Below are 23345 nucleotides of genomic sequence, written 5' to 3'. Positions count from 1 at the left end.
AGGCTGCTCGAACTTGTTGCAAAAAATACAGATGAGTGATAAAATGTGAAGGTAAGCTTTTCATAGATCAAAAAAATAAAAGACTGCTACTAACAGAGGCTAATCATTTTTCCAAACACATCTTTATGCCTTATAATTTCATTCAATATTACAAGTCTAGACAAACCACACCTTTCCTCCAACCCAGCACCTGTCCCCATCTGCTGCAACCAATGGAAACACTAGGAAGTAAAATTTAAAAGTCCACAAAACTATTTAACATTATTTTATTGGAAGACTGCTGCTTTTTCCATTTACAGAAAGCTTAAATGTCTTCTGAAATATATCATTTGCTGTACATGACTTAATTTTTTGGATGCCGGTGATGTGGGCCGAGGAGGACTGTGTTTTGGACCAGGAAATTACATTACTGTTGCTGCATTATCTGACCGCACATGCCCACTCCGAATATTTGTAATACACCGCAACATATTAACATGCACACTATTCTTCACCTCCCCCCACCTTCTTTAACCTCCCCTGACCTAGTGCAAAGTCTAGTTAACTCTTTCATTAAGGCAAAAGCTTCCAGATGGTTCCTTGCCGACTGCTGTCCTCTCCTCATTTTGACCTGCCTTGCATATCATGGCCAGCCTAACCTTATAGCAATTCTACGCCGTTACTTCTGGTGACTGAAAAATCAACAGAAGTTTCTCATGAATAAGGCCGTATCTAAATTAACAGTTAATTGTTACCTGCAACATATTTGGTTCTTTTACTTCTTCATGTCACCTGAGACAAAGTCCGTCATGATGCAGTTGTGTAATGAGGATACGTTTCCCTTGAACACGAAGATCTAAATGCCATTTTACTTTTTCTTCCACACTCTAACTATAATCCATTAACTCACAGCACCCCCTATCTTTCAATTAAAAGGTTAGAAAACTAGGCTTGCTTTTAACAGAATGTCTGAATGGCTGGCCTGTACGATTTAGCATGAAATTAAATCCGCAACGCAAAGAAGAAGAAAAAAAAATCTAAAAATAAAAGTTCCATTTGACATTACACATAAGATAGCTGCACTAGCACATATAAATCGCTTAGTATGGTTGCAAACAAAGGAGGTGGGCCAGCAATATATTGATGCCACAAAATAGTGAACAAACTCTGTAAGGGTCACCTGGAAATTGCAAGGGGAGAAGCAGGGCCATTTGACTTATAAACAGTCATTGATATTTCTTTTCATGCCCAAGTGATAAAAGAAATGTGTGCTGCCTTTTCCTTAGAAGTCTTCCCAACATTTTACTCATTTTCCCTGTTTAAATGAGGAAAAAGATGACCAGATATCAAATTTAATTTTTATATCCTCTCAGTGTGATACCTCTCAGTACTACAAAAATGAATATCTATTACACACATACAATAAGATATAAATAATACATATAAAAAGAAATAAACATATATATATATGTATCTATAAAAACTGGAGGAGGGAGCCTGCCCAAACAGCATAAAGCTCGTTCTCTAGAAGAACCCAAACCGCGTTACTCAGATCAGTGCTACGGCCAAGTGTATGTATTACACTTACATAATCAGTGTAAGTATTAGAGAAAACGCTTCTAGTCAGAATGAATTTGTACCAAAAGCTGTGAGGTGAGCCCATGAAAAACCAAAATGCCTCAAGCATACACGGTATTTCTGCTGTGCAGTTCCTGACTTTCCAAGGCAGGCAGTGGTGGCTACGAGCGCCAAGCTCCCTGCCGGGGAAACAGGTGCATTGCCATGTACGCATGTCCGTCTGTGGAAAACAGAGCTCCACACCAATGCTTATGGCTGTCTCAAGTTCTATTCCTCAGATATAAAAATTACGAGAAAACAAGTAATTTCAGTTAAAACTGAGAGTAACATAACTTGCAAGAGTTACTTTGAAAAGAGCATTTGGGGACAATTTTTAGTGTAACTGTTAATATGACAAAGGTTTTTAAGACTGCTTTGAAAAAAACAGTTTGTAAAGAGTAATTGGATTAAGCATATTCTTAACAGCTGATATACTGGGGCTCCGGTGGTTTTAGAAGCTCTTCCGTTAGAGCGTAGGCAGCGTGCTGTCATACCACGTGGTCTGCTTTCTGGGGATTCCGGGTAGCAGACACCAACACAAGCCTTTCTGTGACTGGGTATTTAAATCAGCACCCAATTTCAGGCCAGTTGACGTGCCGATCGTGGTAAAGCTGTTAAAAGAGAGAAACAGCCTCTTCTAACTTTTACAATAATTAGTGAAAAGTTCATACTATTGATGGAATAAAAAGGAGAGTTCCTGCCTACTTCATAAAATTTCCCTTCTACTCTCTTTCAAAGTTTTACACTCCACATCCGTTGTTTTCCTAATGTTAGATCAAGTTTAAATTCTTCCTTTCCTCTTGCAGACTTCCTTATAAGCTGTCCCAGGCAAACTACTAACCAACTTCAAGGATTTGCTAAACTTCTGTGTCCTAACATTTAAAATACAATAGAAACTTTTGTATTTTCTCACATTTTATTGCACAATACAAACTTGACTCAAATGCACTAAAAAACCAACATTTTGTGTTTAAGTTAACACTAATTCAAAATGTTTGGTAGGAAATAGCATAATTTATTTTAATATATTCCAACTTAATATGAAGGTGAACAGTTTATTTCAGAAAGTTTAGATATTTTCACTATAGTTTATTACTGAAACAAATGTTTTGGTCTCTCTCTCTTATTTTTGACTTTTTAATTCTTCCTCTTTATAAGTTCACAGTGTCATAGAAGTGAAAAATAAGACTGATAGAAACCACTCTAAAACCTATGGCTTTATATACATAAAAAATTCAATAATGTTGCCACAACCCCTAATACAATGTGATCCTTATTTACTTACTATTATCCAGAATACACTTCTGTACATATTAAATTGTTCAAGTATATCTAGAGCAGTGCTTATGAAAAGTGAGGTCCCACTGCTAAAATTAATGGGCTTCTCTTTGACGCTCACTTCTAATTTCAACATAATTAGTTCTCACAATTTTTCCCATTTTACAATTTATCATACATTCTCAAATAGTCTAAAATGCTCACATGAGCCAAACAATTTAATTTACATTTCACTTTAGAACAGCACCAGAGGTTAAAAATGAATCTGACGAACCAAATGTTCTCTTTCTTTTACTAGTTACAGTTTGTTATTTATTTCTGTAACATTAAACTCAAGCTGAAAATGAGGACAACTCGGAGGACAAACTCGTTCACCCTAAATAAATAAACAACTCATCCACTTCGCGCTTGTATACCTAATTGTTTTCTTACAGTGTAGGTTCTAGTACCAGCTACTCAATTAACTAAGCCAGAGACCAACTTCTCATGTTGGAGGCTAGGCCAGTCGGATGGGGTTCTCCAGGTTTGCTTTAAAACTTTCAAGAAACCTGGTAGCCAGTTCGTCATCCACCACCCGGCTGTCACTTGACATGGTGACCGTTATGAGCTGGTGCCGCTGCAGCTGGGCATTCCCCTCTTCGTCCCGTGTGAGCTTGAGCACAGGCCGGAATCTCCCGACGGCCAGAATGCAGGCCTGAGGAGGGTTGATCACTGCAGTAAACTCGTCGATGCCAAACATGCCCAAGTTGGAAATACTAGGGGAAAACAGAACACTCTGAAGGTGGCGCGTCCTCAGTCAAAGAACCCTTTCCCGGAAGCCTCCGTTTTTCCTTCACTAAAAAACTGATACAGAACCTTATACCAAGTTATTCAAAGACCAAAGACAAAGACAAACATACCATTCGCAACAGTATCAAAAAACAAGTACCGACACACATATACGTAGTGTGTCTAATATAACATTCATTCAGCATTGAACTGGAAGACCTCGGCAGTAGAATATGACAAGAAAAAGAAACGATAAGGTACGAGAAGGACTGGGAAAAAGAAAGAAAACGGTCACGGGACGCCTGGGTGGCTCAATCAGTTAAGCGTCTGACTCTTGGTTTCAGCTCAGGTCATGAGCTCACGGTGTGTGGGATCGAGCCCCACATTGGGCTCTGTGCTGGGAGCATAGAGACTGCTTGAGATTCTCTCTCTCCCTCTCTCTCTGCCCCTCACTCACTCACACATTCTCTCTCTTTCAAAATAAACTTAAAAAAAAAAAACAAAAAACAAGAAAATAGTCATTATTCATAGATGAATTGACTGTGTACACAGAAAATCTAAGACTCTACAGATAAAATAGGATACGTAAGTGAATTTAGCTAAGTCACCAGATAAAAAGGCCAATGTAAAACTTCATTTTATATCTATATACAGGTTGCTGTAGTTAAAAATGAAATTTAAAAACACTACCATTTACAACAGTAGCAAAAAATAAATAAAAGAAATACATCTAATAAGACCTCTATGTAGAAGATTATAAAACAGAACTGAATGAAACCAAAGAACTGAATAAACAATGGCGTATACCGTGTTCACTGCCTGGAAGATTCAATACTGTAAAGATGTGAATTCTTCTCACGCTGATTAAAAGACTGAATGCAATCCCAATCAAAACCCCAGCAAGGTTTGCATCTATGTGTCTGTATATGAAAAGTGGTAAGTTGACTCTGAAATGTATTTGCAAATATAAAGAGCCAAGAAAGACAGTTTTAAGGGTGAACAAAATAAAAGACCTCCCTTACCAGGTATCAAAGGTTACACCTTGGTGATACCGAGCAAAAGGGATGAACACACAGGCCAACTGAAGAAACAACACAGAACAGACCAAACACACACATGGTCACTTTCTCAGTGCTATGGAGAAGGAGTCAGCCTTTCAATAGGTGATGCTGGGTCAATGTAATTAATATCCATAAGGGGGGGGGGGGGCAGTTACAGAATCTTGACCTTTATCTTCGTACCAGATACAAAATCCAATTTTAGATGGATTGTGATCTACATGTGAAAAGTTGTAAAACTTCTAGAAAATAACATAGAAAAATAACTTCATAATTCTGGGAGAGGCAAGAATTCTAAACAGAAAACAAACAGTACAAGCTGTAAAAAAAAAAAAAAAAAAAAAAAAAAAAAAAAAAACCCTAAAAAACAGAATTTCATTAAAATTCACAACTTGTGTTCATTAAAAATCCATGAAGAAAGTTCCAAAGGCAAGGGACGCAGTGGGAAAGGATACGTGAAATAATACGTATCCTACAAAGAACTGTGTGTCTGGAGCTAAGAGCCTTCCGCATACCATTTTTAAAAATGGACATAAGATATCAACAGGTACTTTATCTGGTAAGTTACCAGATACCGTAAAGGCTGAAAAATAATGAAAATAGTATTCAATAGCATTAATTTGCCTGACCCCAAAGAGTACCACTACATACCTTAAGAACTGTTACAATTTAAAACCTAACGTTACTAAGCGTTGGTGAGAATATGAAGCAACGAGAATTCTCATGCGCTGTTACTGGAAGTATAAAGTTGTATGACCGTTTTGGAAAACTGGCAGTATCCATTAAAGCTTTTAATTCAGGAGTTCCACTTTCAGGTCTATACAACAAATACATTCACTGTAAGACACCGATGAGAATGTTCACGGCACCGTTATTGGTAACAGCAGCAAACTGTAAACAACAACATATGCCCAAGAGTAAAAGCAGACACTGGCGTATTCATACGATATGCTACAAAATACTATATACTGCAAAAGTAAATAACTACTTCACATGGCAACATGGCAATCTCACAGACATTAATGTTGAGTGAAAGAAGTCAGACGCTAAGGGATATATATTATTTACATAAAGACCAAAGGTAGCAAAACAAATCCGTGGTGATAATTTTTGGAAAGGTGGTTACCTTTACCAGGGGGATAATTAGGAAGGGGTAAAGGGAAGCTTCTGGGATGCTGGTAACAGTCTATAACTTGCTTTGGTCGGTTACACTGAAACCTGTGTTCTTCCATTTTTTGAAACATTCACACTACACTCAGTACACAGTGTACTACATACACTGTATGAAGGAGACACTTAAAAACAGAGCTGATCATACCTAAAGGATCCAAATGTTAATATTTTCCCCTGAATTATCTTAAAATAAAAGAGATTGCAAGTAGAAAACAAAAGTAGAAGTTTATAAATGTATTATATTTATAATATATTTTTTAATGTTTATTTATTTTTGAGAGACAGAGAGACAGAGCATGAGCAGGGGAGGAGCAGAGAGAGAGGGAGACACAGAATCTGAAGCAGGCTCCAGGCTCTGAGCTGTCAGCACAGAGCCCGACGCGGGGCTTGAACCCCCTTACTGTGTGATCATGACCTGGGCCGAAGTTGGACGCTTAACCAACTGAGCCACTCAGGTGCCCCTATAAATATACTTTTTTAAAGCTTCAGAACCTGCATGTCATTCTGAGAGCACATGAATAGGTTAACTAGCTAACACTAGCAGGCTCCTACCAGCCTCGATATTTCACTTACAGTAAAAGAAAAGTGTTTCAGAACATAGATGAAAAGGACTGACTTCTAGATCCGGTCGTCTGGTTTTGCTTGTTTGTTTTTAATTTTTTTAATGTTTATTTATTTTTGAGAGAGAGAGAGAGAGAGAGAGAGAGAGAGAGAGAAAGAAAGTGGGGGAGGGGCAGAGAGAGAGAAAGGCAGACACAGAATCCTAAGCAGGCTTCAGGCTCCGAGCTGTCAGCACAGAGCCCGATGCAGGGCTGGAACCCACAAACTATGAGATTGTGACCTGAGCTGAAGTCAAATGCCCAACCGACTGAGCCACCCAGGTACCCCATTGGTTGTCTGTCTGACGTTACTGATAATTCAGAGTTTAAATTTTACCTAAAAGATCCGCCTTGGTATTCTTCAGGTAACAGTTTTCCATCTCTCGCTTTCTTTGATAGAGCCTGAGAAAGAAAAATACACTTTGAGCATGACAACCAGCACCAGGTTATGCAGCTGATTTTGCCCCTTGTAATACTTGTCTGGGGTACACACTCATCGCTGATGTGCCCTCACTGACTCTATAGGACGTATATATATCTACACACACATACATACATACACACACACACACGTCATTTTCTCTAATACAATTCAAAAATGAACAAGTTAGAGCACAGATCATCTAAGAACCTAAAGATGTGAACTGAAACTCTACAAAAATTACTTCCCTTTAAAAATTCTTCCAGTATTAGAATTACCCCATATACCATAACTATGCAGCATGTTTTCTATAGATACAATGAAATTATTCTGCCTATAAAGATTTTTTTGTGAGACAAAGTATTAGAAGAAACCACTCTTGTCGACCCAGTAGCTTTTAAATAAATTTTGTCTAATGACAACCATCACACAACCAACATAATAGTTTTCATCTTTCAATGTTTCCTTCTTTTTTATAAAACTGAAACATACACATCATATCTATCACTTCAGACAGCTGCAAAAAAAAGCAGAATTGTATATTTCACTCTCAATATTATAAGCATCTTTTGTGCTGTTAGTCTTTATAAGTGATTTTTAAATGTCTGCTTAACATTCTAAAGACTACATCTGCCACAATTCAGTCATGCCCCCAGTGTTTTAATTTGGTCCACTGGTTTCAATTACTTCATAAAAATCTTCAGAGGTGCAATTACAAAGCTCTAGGACATACACATTTTTTGGGTTCTTGATCTACAGCTGAAGCAATTCCTGAATGAGCTAGTTTTACACCTGCCACGAGGACTGTAAGAATATATTAACTTCATACCACTCTCAGCAAAATTGATTTCTAAAAACTGACAGAGGAAAAGACAGATGACACTCTGAGAATGACATTAAGAAAAGTAGTTCAGGGGCGCCCGGAGGGCTAAATCTGCTGAGCATCCAACTCTCGATTTTGGCTCAGGTCATGATCTCAAGGTGTGTGGGTTCGAGCTCCGTGTCGGGCTCTGTGTTGACAGACAAACCTGCTTGGGATTCTCGCTCTCCCCCTCTCTGCCCCTCCCTTTCTTTTTCTTTCTCTCAAAATAAACATTAAAAAAAAGGAAGTCGTTAAATATTCCTTGACTTGCGCTTGCAATTGACTACCCTCGTGTTAATTTTTTGTTTTAATGCTTTAAAGACAAAGAAATGGAGGTTGAGTCATTACGTATGAAAAATTAATAAGGAACTAATTTAGGAGGGGAAGAAAGAGAAAAATGAAGCCACTGTCACCTGGGGAGGTAAAATAAATCTGAGGCTTACTTAATTTTCTGTATTATAGAGCTAACATAGTCACCATCGATGATTTAATTTTTGAAAAATAAAACATTCTTTAAAAGTCTAAAAATGATCTCAACATATCACTGTGACTTACTGACAACTGCGATGACTACATATTTCTCGATACTAGTTGGATACAGTTATTTACAAAACTACTTGGATCCAAAATGAATACTGAAAAGGTGAACTTAGACTTGTATGGTCCTTGGACTATCAGAAATATCAGAAATAGGACAATCTACAAATGTGTTTTTTTCTGCCTTAAGCGATGTAGCTGTTCACATGATTTAAACAGGCATGTATCATGAACTTTGAAAGGTATCGATTGATTGATTGAAAGGCAGTTCTTTAAAGGCAGATGATCACAACAATCCTGATGAGTTACTAGGCTAAAACAAATAAAACACATGTTCATTTTAAAAACTGGACTGCAAGCCCACATAATACACTTAAAAAAAACATCTCTCTGTAGACTGTAAACATATCAGCAGGATACTCCTATCAATGAACGCTAAAAGCCTGGCATAAGAATAATTCTGAGGAGCATCACTGGTTTTACAAATTCCTAATTCTCACTGGGATTTCCCAGTAATGTAAACTTAAAATCAAAACACATGTTACCTGAAGCCTCGTGCCGAAAGGATGTAATACAAGATGACTAGGAAATATTTCTAAAATATGTCACATTCCTTACTAACTCATTTAAAAAACATACCGGGTACATCGAGGAAAACTTTGTCTTTTAAAATGTTATAACTAATGAAGCATGGGATCTAAGGCTTGTTACTATATTACTTTATTTAGGGAATAAAAACTTGAACTTAGCCAAGGCATGCCTTTAGCACCACACAATGACATCCTTAAGGTTCGTGAGGGTCAAGAAGTAAAAACTTAGTGCAGGTATTAACCTGGTCCACAGATGGAGCTTCAGAGACCCGCAAACTCCTTGAAAAGTTCATTTCAATACAAGTTTTTATTGAAAATTAAACAAATAAATTCACGGAGCACCTACTATCTCCATGCACTCCTTCTTCTAGAATTGGATATATGGCAAGAGCAAGACCGTCAACATCAGACAGGAAGGAACAGAGAAGGATCAACAAATAAAGAAATGAGGTGATCTCAGAGAATGATCAACTGCAGGAACACAATAACACAGGATAACGTCAGGAAGCTACTTCAGCAATGGAAGCCACAGGAGCCCTAAGAAAATGGCTCATGAATTGTGAAATGCCCCGATTTAAATAAAACCTCACCTCTACTGCTTTCTAGATGCATCACCGTGGGCAGATTTCTTAACGGCACTAAAACTCCATTTCCTCCATTTCAAAATGGGGGAATTAAAGTTTCAACTATGATACTGGGCTGATTAAATACAGTGCTTAGCCTGGTGTCTCACACACGCTAAGAAGAGAGAGTAGGGTGTTGGTCACAGGTGGCAGGGTGGGAGAGGGTGGGAGAGGGTGGGAGAGGGTGGGAGAGAGAAGCAGGGAGAAGAAGAAGCATAGAGGAGCAGCCAGCGCACACTGAAACTTAAGGGTTGCCAGGAATTACAGGAAAACCTCAAGGACTGTCACAGAGGCCCTAGAACATTCCAAAGGGTCAAGGCTGCCCTTCCCATTGCGGAGAGGCTGCTCACACTGCTTCCTTACACCTCAACTTAGCTTCTTTCAGGATATAAGAAAATGGGAACGCTAACACTGCTAATTTAAGAACTATGTATTATCATAGTAAAATTAGTAAACTGGTCAAAAGCAAAGAGACTTTCCTATAATGCTTAATTTTAAAAATTTAATATATAAGAAACACATAAATATTAAAAATAAGAAAGATATAAAAATACATAAGAAAATTCTAACTTTATAGTGAAATTTAACCTCATTTGGATTTCACAAAAACACTAATAATACATGTATTCTCATTGTTGTTGAAAACTTTTGATGACTAAAAGGCACACAACTATCTTAGTAAACCAACGTTACTTTGACTTCTGAATTGGTCGAACTAAGTCACCACTCAATTAAGAAAAACAGTTGCATTTTTATCTATAAAAACACATTCTGCTAATCTTTCCAAAGAGGAGCAAAGAAAGAGCTAACAATGTCCATTCCACTAAGGCCAGCATTAACTGTATCTAACTCGAAGATTCTAAGAGTATGCTTTTAAAAGCGGATTAACTTGTGTTCATGTATTTTGGGCAAGTACATCTACGACGTGTACACTGTCAGCTCCCCAAAGAAATCTTATCTTCTACTTTTAAAAGTATACTTGCTCGTCCACTATGTATATACAACTGGTCTTTGGTAAATAAAAAAAAGAGAAGAATCATTTATCTAAATGAGTCTGCAATATTCAATTCTAACGCTGTAAGAGAGGTGACACTTCCGTCAAAAAATACCTCTGGAAATTATACAGGCTGTCAGAGCCGATCTATTGCCCGCGTTCCCATGCGGTTCAATGGGATATTCTGGGGGAAATCCCACTCCTCCATATTGGAGCTAGAAAAACTGCTTTTAAAGAAACTCAGGAAAAATCCAGTACTTTTGCTTCTGGAAAATGAAGGACTTTTAGTGGTCTCAATTCTAGAGAGGAAATGAATAAAATTAGTTTTGAAGAATAAAACACTGTGAACAGTGAGATCTACTCACCACCTTCACAGAAATACAGTTTCAGCTTTAACTTTAAAACTATCTAAAATATCATCTTTAGAGTGGAATTCTAGACTTTGGGAAATAAAGCATTCACCTGTAACTTGAATACAGTAGATCCTAATCTATCTGTATGTTATTTCTGAATTTTTGAATATTAAATTTTCTTAAAATGGTTCCTACCTAGATAAAACCTTAAAAACTTTCATACACAATTGACAATCACTTGAAAATACTAATACATAAATATCTCTATCACAGTATGACTAGATCATGTCAAGACTTTACCAGAGAGTAAATACTAACATTTTGAAAGCACAGTATTTCCTAAGACATACCTTTACAGAGTCAGCAATTTCCCATATACCCTTAGCGGCAGCATCTTTTATGATTGGCGTAATTAAACCTTTATCTGTTGCCACAGCCACTGAAATGTCAATAAAGGGCAGTTGCTTTGGGCCCTCTCCATCCCAGCTTACATTAACATCTGGCATTTGCTATGAAACAGAAATAGAAAAAACATGTCACTAAAGAAGCAGCTGTAGAGCAAGGCGGTTACAGAAAAATAACTAAAATTATTCTGCATTTTTGAAAGTGAATATAGGTGGACAGAGCAAACAAATGAAGATCTGGTTTGAAACAATGATTTGGATCTCAGTGTTAAATGTCGTCTATGTTTGGGAAGAATAAACATACCATCTTTTTTGAAGCAAGCTTCAGGAAACACTGATGGACCTGTTTTGATCGCTGTATACTAAATCATGGTTAAAAAAAGGTCTCTCTTTGTTAAATCTGATTACTAAAAAGCATTTAACATTTGCCATACTTCCTGCCTCATACAGTGACCAACATGGCCTTAAGGAGAAGAGAAGAAGGGAGGGGAGCGGGTAGCGACATTCAGCCACATAATTCCTGAGGCATGTAGACGGCGCAATTATCTAGCGCAGCCCTGGCGGATATCATCCGGCCCCTAATAAGTGACTTCTGTATTTAAGAGAGATTTCCCAGGCTTCACCAACATATGACAGATACTGTGTATGAGCATGCATGTGTTTAATATACATACAACTACGCGGAAGACGAAAAGAGCAGAGGAAATGGCTAAACGCCTGGAGACCGTGTATACTGACACTGTTGTCAAGTATCGGAGAAAGTGATGGTGAAAAACCGCAAACACAGACGAACTTCTCTTCCCACTCTTCGCTTGGGTAACAGCCTACCTAAGTGGACTTCTGAGCCCTCCCCGAAGAGGCCTTTCCCACTGTGCTCCTCCCCGGCCTGTTATGTTCACTCCTGCTGCTCGTTCATTCAAAGTCATCAAAGCTCATTTGTCAAAATCAGACACGGTGAAGTCGCAAACCCCCCGAAGATTTTAAATTCTCACAGACGACGCTAAAGTAAAAGAGAGGGAAGAAAAGCCCCTCCCAAGTAAGGAATATCTGGCAAAAGAAGTGTAATTACGCAGCCATGCAACAAAAGCCCAGGGGACATGGTCTCAGTTGTAGGCAAAGGAAAATTCATACCCTTAAACTTTCTTATTCGTATTTATAATCATTATTTCACGTTTTCTAATAAAATATTTTCAACCAAAGTCTAATCTAATTCTACTCTGCAGCTAAGGAAATGACGGAAGGAATACATAAACAATATAAAAGACTGAGCACACAAATATACATTAATAACAGCGAGACAGGGTCTAGAATAATGCCAGCCTTGAGGACATTACGATATTAGAAGAAACATTTAAATAACATTAGGCTAGTTAAGCTTGGGAATCCAGATGAAATGAGTGATTTTCTGGGAATATAGAAGTTTCCAAAAGTGATTCAAGAAAACGCTGAAAATTAAACAGCTCAATAATTATGGGGGAAAATGAGAAAGTCATCAAGTCTACCTCCTCAAAATAGAACTAGGCTGAGATATTTTTATTGGTGAATTCTATAAACTTCAAGAAATAAAAATCTTTATAATAAAGAAAAAAAGTACAGAGAAAGGAAAGAGAAAAAGGATCCAAATTCATTTTAAGAAACCGATTTAAAAAAAACCTGATAAAACTAGCACAAAATTTAAATTACAATCACGGTTCCTAATACAAAATTATGAAATGAAATGTAATGGCCACTGGAGATTCACTTAAGGAGGGCAAGAATGATTCATAATTAGAAAATCACTAATACAATTCAAAATATTATTTGGTCAAAACACAAAAGCATATGAACCCTTAGATACGAATGGCTAAGAAAAGGCATGACTTTAAAATTCTCCATTACTGTATTGTCCAAGAAATAAAAACAAATTCCTTATAAGCATACTTTAAATATAGCACTTAATACGCAGTGATCCAGAAAAATAGCCTGGTTATAGAAAGAAAGGCAGGACAGAAAATGGTGCAGAGCAGGAAGGCAGGAAGCCTGGGTTTCCAATCTACGTGTCCAGCCAGACACCCCACCGCTCACCTGCCTTCCTGGCCCCTCCAATGGGACACCATTTGGCTTCTCGAACTGAGCTATGTCCAAATCCAACTCTAGAACTCCTACCTCGAACCTGCTCCTCTCTCACATTCCCAATCTCTGCACGTGGAAAGCTCCATTCCTCCCAATGCTTGGGCTAAAGCCCTTGTCCTTTCTCTCACGCTCCACATCCAATCCATCAGTCAATTTTGTTGGCTCTACTTTGAAACATACCCAAAATCTCACCTTCACCCTAGCCACCCTCCTAGCTGCCACCTGAGTCCACACCACTGTCAGGGTCCACAGCCTCCCAGGAGAGCACTGCTGCCCCCTGGCCTCTCTACAGGCTGCATTCCTCAAACCACCAGAACAGTCACTCCTTTTTCTTTGTAAAGGTGAAGTAGACCATCAGTCCTCTCTCAATCCCCTCCAAAGGCTTCCTTCCCCTTCATAATAAAATCCCTAGTCCTTTCCATGGCCACCAAGGCTTCACCTACTTCAGGGCCCTCTCCACATTCCCTCTTTTAATATCATCTGTTCAATCTCATCTCCTACCTTCTCTCTTCGAGGCACACTTTGTCCCTGGGGCCATGTCTCAAAGGCAGCACTTGCCCCTCCCAGCTGTTGCGTCTGCAGTTCCCTCTGCCTGGAGCACTCTTCTACCAGGTGTGTCTGTGGCTCACACCCTCTTTTTTGGGCCTTGGCTCAGTTATCACCTTGCCAGAGAGGCCTTCCTTGCCTAACTGTGCACAATGACACCCCTACTCCGCTTTCTCTTGCTCCTCAGTACTTTCACTATCTGACAAATACCGGTGTCTTCCATCCAGAGTGTAAGCCCCAGGAGAGCAGAAAACATGTAGGCGTTCGTTCACTATTGTACCTCTAATGCCTACAAAGTACTCAGCACAACACCGGGGATCAATTCGTATTTGCTGAATGGTCTCTGTTCTGCTATAATTAGTCGTAAGCCCCACTGATTCTCAGTTTCATTTGTATTACTGAGGGGGTGAGATTACATGATATATTTTTAGCAATAATGTTATAAAATTTTGGGGACTTAAAAATCAGAGTTCCATTTATCATATAAAAATCCCAAGACATGAGACTATTTAAAATTTTTTTTTAATGTTTATTAATTTTTGAAAGACAGAGAGTAGAGCACGACTGAGGGAGTAGCAGAGAGAGAGAGAGAGAGAGAGAGACAGACAGAGACAGAGACAGAGAGAGAGACACTTCTAATCTGAAGCAGGCTCCAGGCTCTGAGCTGTCAGCACAGAGCCCGACACAGGGCTCAAACTCAGAAGCCATGAGATCATGACCTGAGCCAAAGTCGGACGCACAACCGACTGAGCCACCCAGCCGCCCCAACATGAGACTAAAAGAAGCCAAAATTATTTGGGGTCTGCTACTTACTTTAAGGGTAACAGCTGCTGCCTTGATAATAAAATCGTTTACTGATACTTTAATGTCATCTGAAAGAAAAACAAGCATATCAAAATTAGGGTTCATAATGAAACTTTACCATTGACCATTATGATTGCAAACTTATTCATTAACAAACCATAATGAAAAATATTGTAAGTTTTTGTTTATTCGCTTAGCAAAATTTCCCTGATTAGAAAAACTTATATGAGGCCCTGGATAAATAATATTAGCCATACATGTAGACAATTACTTCTGGAACTTGATTATAATTCTTTTAAAGCTTAGATATCATATACAAGAACTTGAAGGATACATTATAACCGTAATTAGAAAGAACCAACCCCTATCTCTCTAAAAACACAAATGGTCTCTCTATATAGATTCAGATGATTCATTTTTTTCTCTCATCCTTTTCAAATGTCTTCATTCTGCATGAGCTTTGTAATATATTGATTATACTAGAACAGTGGTAACACAGTCACTTTAAAGATATCTATATCTACCTATCTATCTATCTATCCATCCATTCATCCATCTAGAAAGAAATTTCTTACTAATGGAGTGGACACCAAAAAAATTTAAGACCAATGAGCTGCTTTTTAACTTAACAAAACAGGATATAGCAAAGGCCAAAGATGAAGCAATGTTGGCACACGTCCTGGTGCAACGAACAAAATGAGGTTTTCTGTCTAGTTTTATGGTGATTCCATTAAATCAATTTCCTTCCAGTATACATAATGATTTCAAGGTAAAGCTGAGGTCCCCTCCCTTCCCACAGAGCTGATCATAACTTAAGCATTTGATTTATACTTTTGCTTTTCCAGGTGGGTAGGAAAGTATTGAAAAATGTAAACTACACTTGATTCTCCATTGCAATGGCTTCTAGACAAAGCATTTAAGATAAAGATCTCGTCAATGGTATGTGGCAAGATAAACAAATCCCGTTACTATAGTATCATGGAATTTTATATGAACAATAGCTCATTCCCAAGGCATGCTGGAGATTTCAGAAAGACACTAGATGAATTACCATAAACCCAAATACTGCCAAACTGTCACGGTAAGAGTCACCTGCTCATCCAAATCACTGCTCTTTTATTTCAGATTTCCAGAGACATAAATATTTTTGTTTGCTTGTTTTAAACCTCTTTATGAGTAGAAATGTGAGTGGGTTTCCAGTGCTTAGAGAATTTTAATGATAACCAATATAAAAGACTTGGTCTACATAAATTCCAATAGGTGGACAGATATTAGGAACTCATTATGCTTACTCTTCATGGCTCCCTCAACCTCCTTCTCACTTTATCTACTATCCATAGGTATCCACAGTGAAGACTTCCCAAACCATCCACCGGCTGATGATTCCCAATCTACTGCCTGAGTCCACAGTGCTCACCTAAATTCTCTGCCCTCATTGTACTCCAACATTTAGTACTGTTGAGTTGATCACTTTCTTCACCTCAAAACACTGTCTCTTACTGGCTTCTGTGTCACTATATTCTCCATTGTTGTCTTCTACTCTTTACCACTTACTCATTTTCTATCCCTTTCTCTCAAAGGTGGAATCTTCCCAGGCAAGAACTTTCGGTTCCATGACTTTGATACCATTCATATGCTGATGATTCCTTCAAATGCTACCTCTAATCCCCATGCATCAGGAGCTTCAGGCTTATTATATGTCCAATTTCTCACATGACATTTCGCTTAGGCATTGAAAACCAAAAAAGTGCAAAGGAGATTTTTTCAAGTTATTTTATTTTTAACTCTTTATTACGGAAATTTTCAAATATATAGAAAGGAGACTGTTGGTGACATTGACTGAGAAGAATAAGAAATAGTTTGTGAGGGAATATCAAACATTTTCATTTGCCTATCATTACAAAACAGTGCAGACAGGCTTATAGAATACTACATTATAACTATACAAGGAAGAGGACTGGAGATAAATAATGGAGGCTCTAAGAGCCCCTCCTCCCCGAAAATTCCTAATTGCAAAGACATACCAAACTTGCGACCATGAAAAGATACTAGACTAATCCATCCCTCCACTGAAATAGTACTGTTTCCTGCCTCATGAAAGGAAGAAACAAGGAAAATTATTCCCCTAATGATCTCTATATCATGACTAAGCAAGTACACTTAATATCTATAAAGAGAGATTCCAAGGTTAACTTTTTGAATACAGAGAATTTTCTTTGAAGTAGCTTTCCATTTATTTCCTTGAACTTTTAAAAGCTGTCAGGCTGTCTTTGTATGAATTCTTCAAAGTGTGTATCTAAATTGAAATCAGTTCTGTTGTCACTTAACATGTAGAAACCCAGAAGAGAATGTTTTTCCCACCCTAATAGAGCAGAAGAAAAGCAGAAGTTACAAAATCACAACTTTTCTTGAGTCCATTAGGGAGCCAAGGTTACAAGGCAAACAAGTGAACTGAACGTCAAGGGTGATGGCTCCCCTCTGAGGAAGGACGAGCACACAAAATGATTAACCGCTGTTGGAATATGGGAAAGTACAGGATAAAGTATGGGACAATGCGTGTGAACAAAGGGGGTATCAGCAGACAGATGGAAACTATAAAACAGCATTCGAATGGACATCTCAGGGAAAAAAAAACATGCTATCAAAGATAAAGATTTTTTTTGTTAAGATTCACAGACTAAACATAGCCAAGAAAAGAGTCAGTGACATTGAAGCTAGTTCAACAAAAATTATCCAAATGGAAACACAAAGAGGAAAAAAAAAGGTAAAAAAAAAAAAAAAAAAAAAAAAAGAATAGGGGATCTAAGAGCTTTAGACAATTCAAACAATTGAGTATTTATAATCAGAGTTCCAAAGAGAAAACACATCAAGCAGAACATAAGTGGAATACAATGGCTAGGAGTTTTCCGAAATTAATGAAAGACAACAAACCACAAATCCAAGAAGCTGAGAGGAAACCCCAGCAGGATAAAATACAGTATAAAAAAAACGCTAAAGCATATAATAATCAAACTGCTAATGGAGAAAATCTTGAAGACAACAGCACCGGAGGGGAGACATCATTATAGAGGGGAACAGAGATATTAAGAACGGCAGCAGATATTTGGCAAGTCAGAAGATAATGGAATGGGATCTTTATTTCAAGTAGTGAAACCAAAAATCTTTTTACTCAAAACTCTATACCCAGCAGAAATACCAAAAACGAAGGAGACACACCCATCAGGATGGTTGCCAACAAGTGTTGGCAAGGATGTGGAGAAACTGGAACCCTTGGGCACACCTGATAGGAATGCAAAATGGTACAGTCACAATGGAACACAGCATGGCAGCTCCTCAAAATATTACAAATAGAATTACCATATGTTCCAGCAATACTTCTGGGATAGACCCAAGAGATGTGAAAGCAAGGACACAGAGGGGCGCCTGGGTGGCGCAGTCGGTTAAGCGTCCGACTTCAGCCAGGTCACGATCTCGTGGTCCGGGAGTTCGAGCCCCGCGTCAGGCTCTGGGCTGATGGCTCGGAGCCTGGAGCCTGTTTCCGATTCTGTGTCTCCCTCTCTCTCTGCCCCTCCCCTGTTCATGCTCTGTCTCTCTCTGTCCCAAAAATAAATAAACGTTGAAAAAAAAATTTTTAAAAAAAAGAAAGCAAGGACACAGAGAGCTACGTATACCCCCATGTTCACAGCAGCATTATTGACAATAGTCAAAAGGTGGAAGCAACCCAAGTGTCCACTGACATATAAATAAACAAAACATGGTAAATACATACAATAGAATATTATTCAGTCTTAAAAAGGATGGAAATTCTGACACATACTACAACATGGATGAACCTTCAGACAATACACTAAGTGAAATAAGCCAGTCACAAAAAGACAAGCCCTATATGATTCCATTCATATGAGGTACTTAACAATAGTCAAATCCATAGAGACAGAAAGCAGAATGCTGGCTGCTAGACAAAGGCTGGGAGGAGAGGAAAATAGGAAGCTATCATTTTAGTGGGTATAGAATTTCAGTTCTGCACAATGAAGACTTTTGTGAATAAATTGCTGTGGTTGCACAGCATTGTGAAAGGATTATTATCCCTAAGCTGTGCACTTAAACATGTTTAAGATGGTAAATTTTATGTTACACATATTTTGCCATAATTAATAATTAAACAAAGGGAAATACATGAAGGAGAAATAGACTTTTTCAGATAAAAGCTGAGAATTTATTGCCAGCCAACCTGTATTACAAGACACATTAAAGGAAATTCTTTAGGCAGAAGTAAATACCAGACAAGCATTTTGTATCTACACAGAGAAATGAAGAAGGCCAAAAAATGGTAAAAAGAAAATGGGCAAATGCAAAAAGACTTTTTTTCCCTGCATTTTAAAAACTCTTTTAAAGTTTGTTTTAAACATAATTGATTTGCTAAAGCAAAAACATATCAGACATATATGCTGGTGCTTATACCACATGTGGTAATAAAACATGACAACAAAGGCACAAAGGATAGAAGGGAGAAAATCGAGTATGTTGTTGTAAAGTTCTTACATTACACACGAAGGGGTGTGATACAAATTTGAAGGTAGACTGTGATGAGTTAAAGAATTATATCGTAAACCTTAAGGAAACCACCACGTAGAAAGAGAAAGGTAAAACAGAAATAAAAGGAATTAAAAAATTAAAAAGCAACCAATCCAAAAAAAAAAAAAAGTAAGAAAAAACAAAGGACAAAATTACTAAATGTGAATGGTCCAAACACCTTAATTAAAAGACAGAGTATGGATTAGATTAAAAAATAAGAAAATTATTTGCTGTCTGCAAGAAGTCAGTTTAAATATAAAGACAGGGACACCTCAGTGGCTCAGTCGGTTAAGCGTCTGACTTCGGCTCAGGTCCCGATCTCGCGGTTTGTGAGTTCGAGCCCCATGTGAGCCCCATGTGCTGACAGCTCAGAGCCTGGAGCCTGCTTCGGATTCTGTGTCTCCCTCTCTCTGCCCCTCCCCCTCTATTGCTCTGTCTCTCTCTCTCTCCCTCAAAAAAAAAAAAATAAATAAATTTTTTTAAAAATTAAAAAATATAAAGACAGATATATTAGAAGTAAAAAGATATAAAAACATCAGTCAAAGAAATTTGGACTGACTGTATCAATATCAGATAAGGAAGGCTTCAGAGTAAGAAATATTACGCCAGGAATGAACAGAGACATTTCATGACGCATCAATTCATCAGGAACACATAAAATCCTAAATGTGTTCTGTGCCTAATAACACACCTTCAAGATGATATAATACCAACAGTACTCAAAGGGAAAACAGACAAATCCTAATCGTAACCAGGGATCTCAACACTCTTCTTTCAAGAATGGACAGAACACGTAGGAAATCAGAAAGGATATGAAGACATGAACACTACTCCCAGCCAACTTCACCTGACATTTATAGAACATTCCTCAGAGGTAGAACACACATTCTTTTCAAATACACATGAAACATTCATCAAGATAGACCATATTACGACTCTAAAATCTCAACAAAAGTTAAGATTTACATCATACAAAGCATGTTCTCTAAGCACAGTGGAGTTAAGCAAGAAATCATAAAAGAAAGGCTGAAAAGCCCTAAATATTTGGAAATTATATTTACACTTGCAAATGATTCATGGATCAAAAGACACATCACAAGGAAAATTAGAAAACATCTTGAATAGAAAGAAAAATAAAACACATCAAATTCTGTGGAATTCATCTAAAGCACTGCTGAAAGGGACCTTAAAAGCATTATATGCTTATGTTAGCATCAAGGTTTATTATATGATACTGATCTCAGCTTTCACCTTAGGAAACTAGGAAACTAAGGAGCAAATTAAACCCAAAGCAAACAGAAAAAAAAAAGGAATAAAGGTGGCAGCAGAAACCAATGAAAAGAAAATTAGAAAAACAATGAAGAAATTGTATGAAATTAGGTGACTGTTTGAAGAGATCAATAAAATTTATAAATCCCCAGCCAGATTGATCAAGAAAGTCAAAAGACACAAATTACTAATACTGAAAATGGAGACATCACTTCAGATTATATAATGTTAGAAGTACTATATAGTAAGGTAATATTATAAACAACTTTATGCCAACGACCCCTTTATCCATAGTTCTGCTTTTCACAGTTTCAGTTACCCACAGCCAACAGCAGCCCAGAGGCAGATGATCCTCCTTCTGACATACTGTCAGAGGGTCATCAATACCCTAACACTATGTCCCAATGCCTACATCATTCACCGTGCGTCATCTCACCACGTTGGCATGTTATCACCTCACATCATAACGAGAGGGGCGAGTACAGCACAGTAAGATACTTAAGAGACAGAGAGACCACATTCACTTAACTTTTATTACAGTATTGTACTACAGTGTTCTATTTTATTATGATTGTTGTTAATCTCTATGTCTAATTTTTAAGTTAAGGTGCATAGGTGCATAGGTATGTATGCACAAGAGAAAACACAGTATATACAGGGTTTGGTACCATCAATGGTTGCAGGCATCCACTGGGGGTCCTGGAATGTATTCCCTGTGGATGAGGGGGGACTACTGAAAATTTTATCACTTAGATGACATAAACAAATTCCTTGAAAGACACAAACTACTCAAGCTCATTCCAGAAGAAATCGATACATCTATTTTTAAAAACTGAATTTGTAGTTAAAAGTCTTCCCACAAAGAAAATCAAAGGCCTAGACAGACAGTCTCATTGGTGAATTCTACCGAATAATTAAAAAGGAAATAAAATCAATTCTACCCAAACCTTTCAGAAAATAAAGGAGAAGGAAACATTTCCTAATTTATTCTGTGAGATCTGGTAACAAACCCAAGAAAAAAACAAACAAACATCTTTAAGAAAACCACAGGGTAGTTATTATTCATGTGCACAGGTATAACAATTCTTAGCAAAATTTTAGAAAATGGGATCAAGAAGTATATAAGAAAATTAATGATTGATGAGTTTTATACAAGGAATACAAGTTTATTCAACATCTGGAAATCAACCAAAATAATTCATCAAAATAACAGAATGAAAAAGGAAAGGTTATCTCAAAAGACGCACAAAAGCATTTGACAAAATTCAACATCCGTTTATGCCTAAAACTCTCAGCAAATTAGGAATATGAATTTCCTCAACTTAAGGAATCTACAAAAAACCTACAACTAACATTAAAGACTGAATGTTTTCTCCTAAGACCAAGAACGAGGCAAAAATGTCTGCTTTTGCCATTTATACTCATCATTGCAGGTTAAGATAGAGGTCTTAGCCAATTCAAAAAAGCAAGAAAATGAAATCAAAGCCATACAGATTGGGAAGGAAGGAAGGAAGGAAGGAAGGAAGGAAGGAAGGAAGGAAGGAAGGAAGGAAGGAAGGAAGAAAGAAAAGAAAGAAAGAAAACATCAGTTCATGCTAAAAATTCCGAAGTCTCCCAGCAACCTTAGTTTTAACTAATTTGCTGGGAGGTACATTACAAATTTCATAACCTGAAAGTTCATTTTGAAAAAGATATATAAAAAATTAAAACTTGTATAAAGAAGAGTGATATCTAAGATATATGTAAAATCTAAAACATTTTTCAATCATTTTGGATTTTTTACTTTCTAAAATGTTAAGGATTGCTTTGTTCAGATATCATACCAAAAACATGATTTACTCAATACAATGGAATCGGTTTGTTTCTTATAAGAAAAGTGAACCAATTCTTTTCTTTAGTACTAAAATACACCCAGATGATGAAACCAAAATAAAAAGCTGCACAATGTGCCTTTGTAAGTAAAGGATTTCACAACAGTTAGCACATGTACTGTATTAAGTAAATTTAACTTTACTAACCTCTGACCAGACTTTGTCTAGCTTTTAAAACAGCTCCAAGGTCACAGTCAGTAGTAGCATATGCATGTGGTACAGTACTTTTAGATTCAGTTAACCTCTTGGCAATAACTCTTCGAATATTGCTAGCAGGGATTTCAGTGAATGTGCCCTGCAAAGAAATTGCAATCTGTCCATTAAACCATAGATGGAAGTGGAAAAAGCAAATTCTAATACTATAATCTAGTCTCAGTAACTTAACTCTTGGTAATTAAAGATTAACAGAGGAAAAATACTATTAAAAATTCTTAGTATAAGGAGGAATATAAGAAATCCAGAGAGCTTTAATTTTATAGTATACAACTGTAGAAAAAATTGGTAAAACCCATGTCTTAGTTATAAATGAGAATCTTATGTTACTTTGTATAAGATGATCAAAAAGAAATCTACCAGGTCATGAATAATTCTCCCATGGGTGTGTGTATGGGACAGAGACAGACAGACACACACATACCACTGTAAGCAGCTTGTTACAAATATCACTTAATAAAACTCAAAGCATCCAACACATCAACAAACCAACAACAGACAATTCCTACTTATAAAAATGGTGTGCAGTAGAAAAAGATAATGTACTGGATAATCTGCCAAACTATTTCTATTTTGGTTTGTAATTTAAAAAGAAATCACATGAGTATCATATTTCCTAAAAATTCATAATAAAAAGTCTAAGTGAGATAATAAAATCTTCCTATAACTTACTATAGCTTTTCCACTCTGTTCTTTGAA

General features: G+C 37.3%; 1 protein-coding gene across 1 annotated transcript in view; it reads right to left on the bottom strand.

Moving 5' to 3' along the window:
- Positions 1–283: 283 nt before the first annotated feature.
- PDHX (pyruvate dehydrogenase complex component X) overlaps positions 284–23345 on the bottom strand; it is a 72763-nt gene continuing 49701 nt past the window's right edge. The window contains exons 7-11 of the mRNA XM_047071733.1: positions 22581–22728; positions 14728–14786; positions 11203–11361; positions 6810–6874; positions 284–3629 (exon numbers count right to left, since the gene is read on the bottom strand). Coding sequence (XP_046927689.1) covers positions 3371–3629; positions 6810–6874; positions 11203–11361; positions 14728–14786; positions 22581–22728 — 690 coding nt within the window. The 3' untranslated portion in view covers positions 284–3370. The remainder of the gene's footprint in view (positions 3630–6809; positions 6875–11202; positions 11362–14727; positions 14787–22580; positions 22729–23345) is intronic.

The sequence above is a fragment of the Lynx rufus genome, unplaced genomic scaffold (genome assembly GCF_022079265.1).
Source record: "Lynx rufus isolate CCGP_SWC_20201006 ecotype Redwood Valley unplaced genomic scaffold, mLynRuf1.p SCAF_9, whole genome shotgun sequence".
In the NCBI taxonomy this organism is placed as follows: Eukaryota; Metazoa; Chordata; class Mammalia; order Carnivora; family Felidae; genus Lynx; species Lynx rufus.
This window is presented reverse-complemented; position numbering and strand designations above follow the sequence as displayed.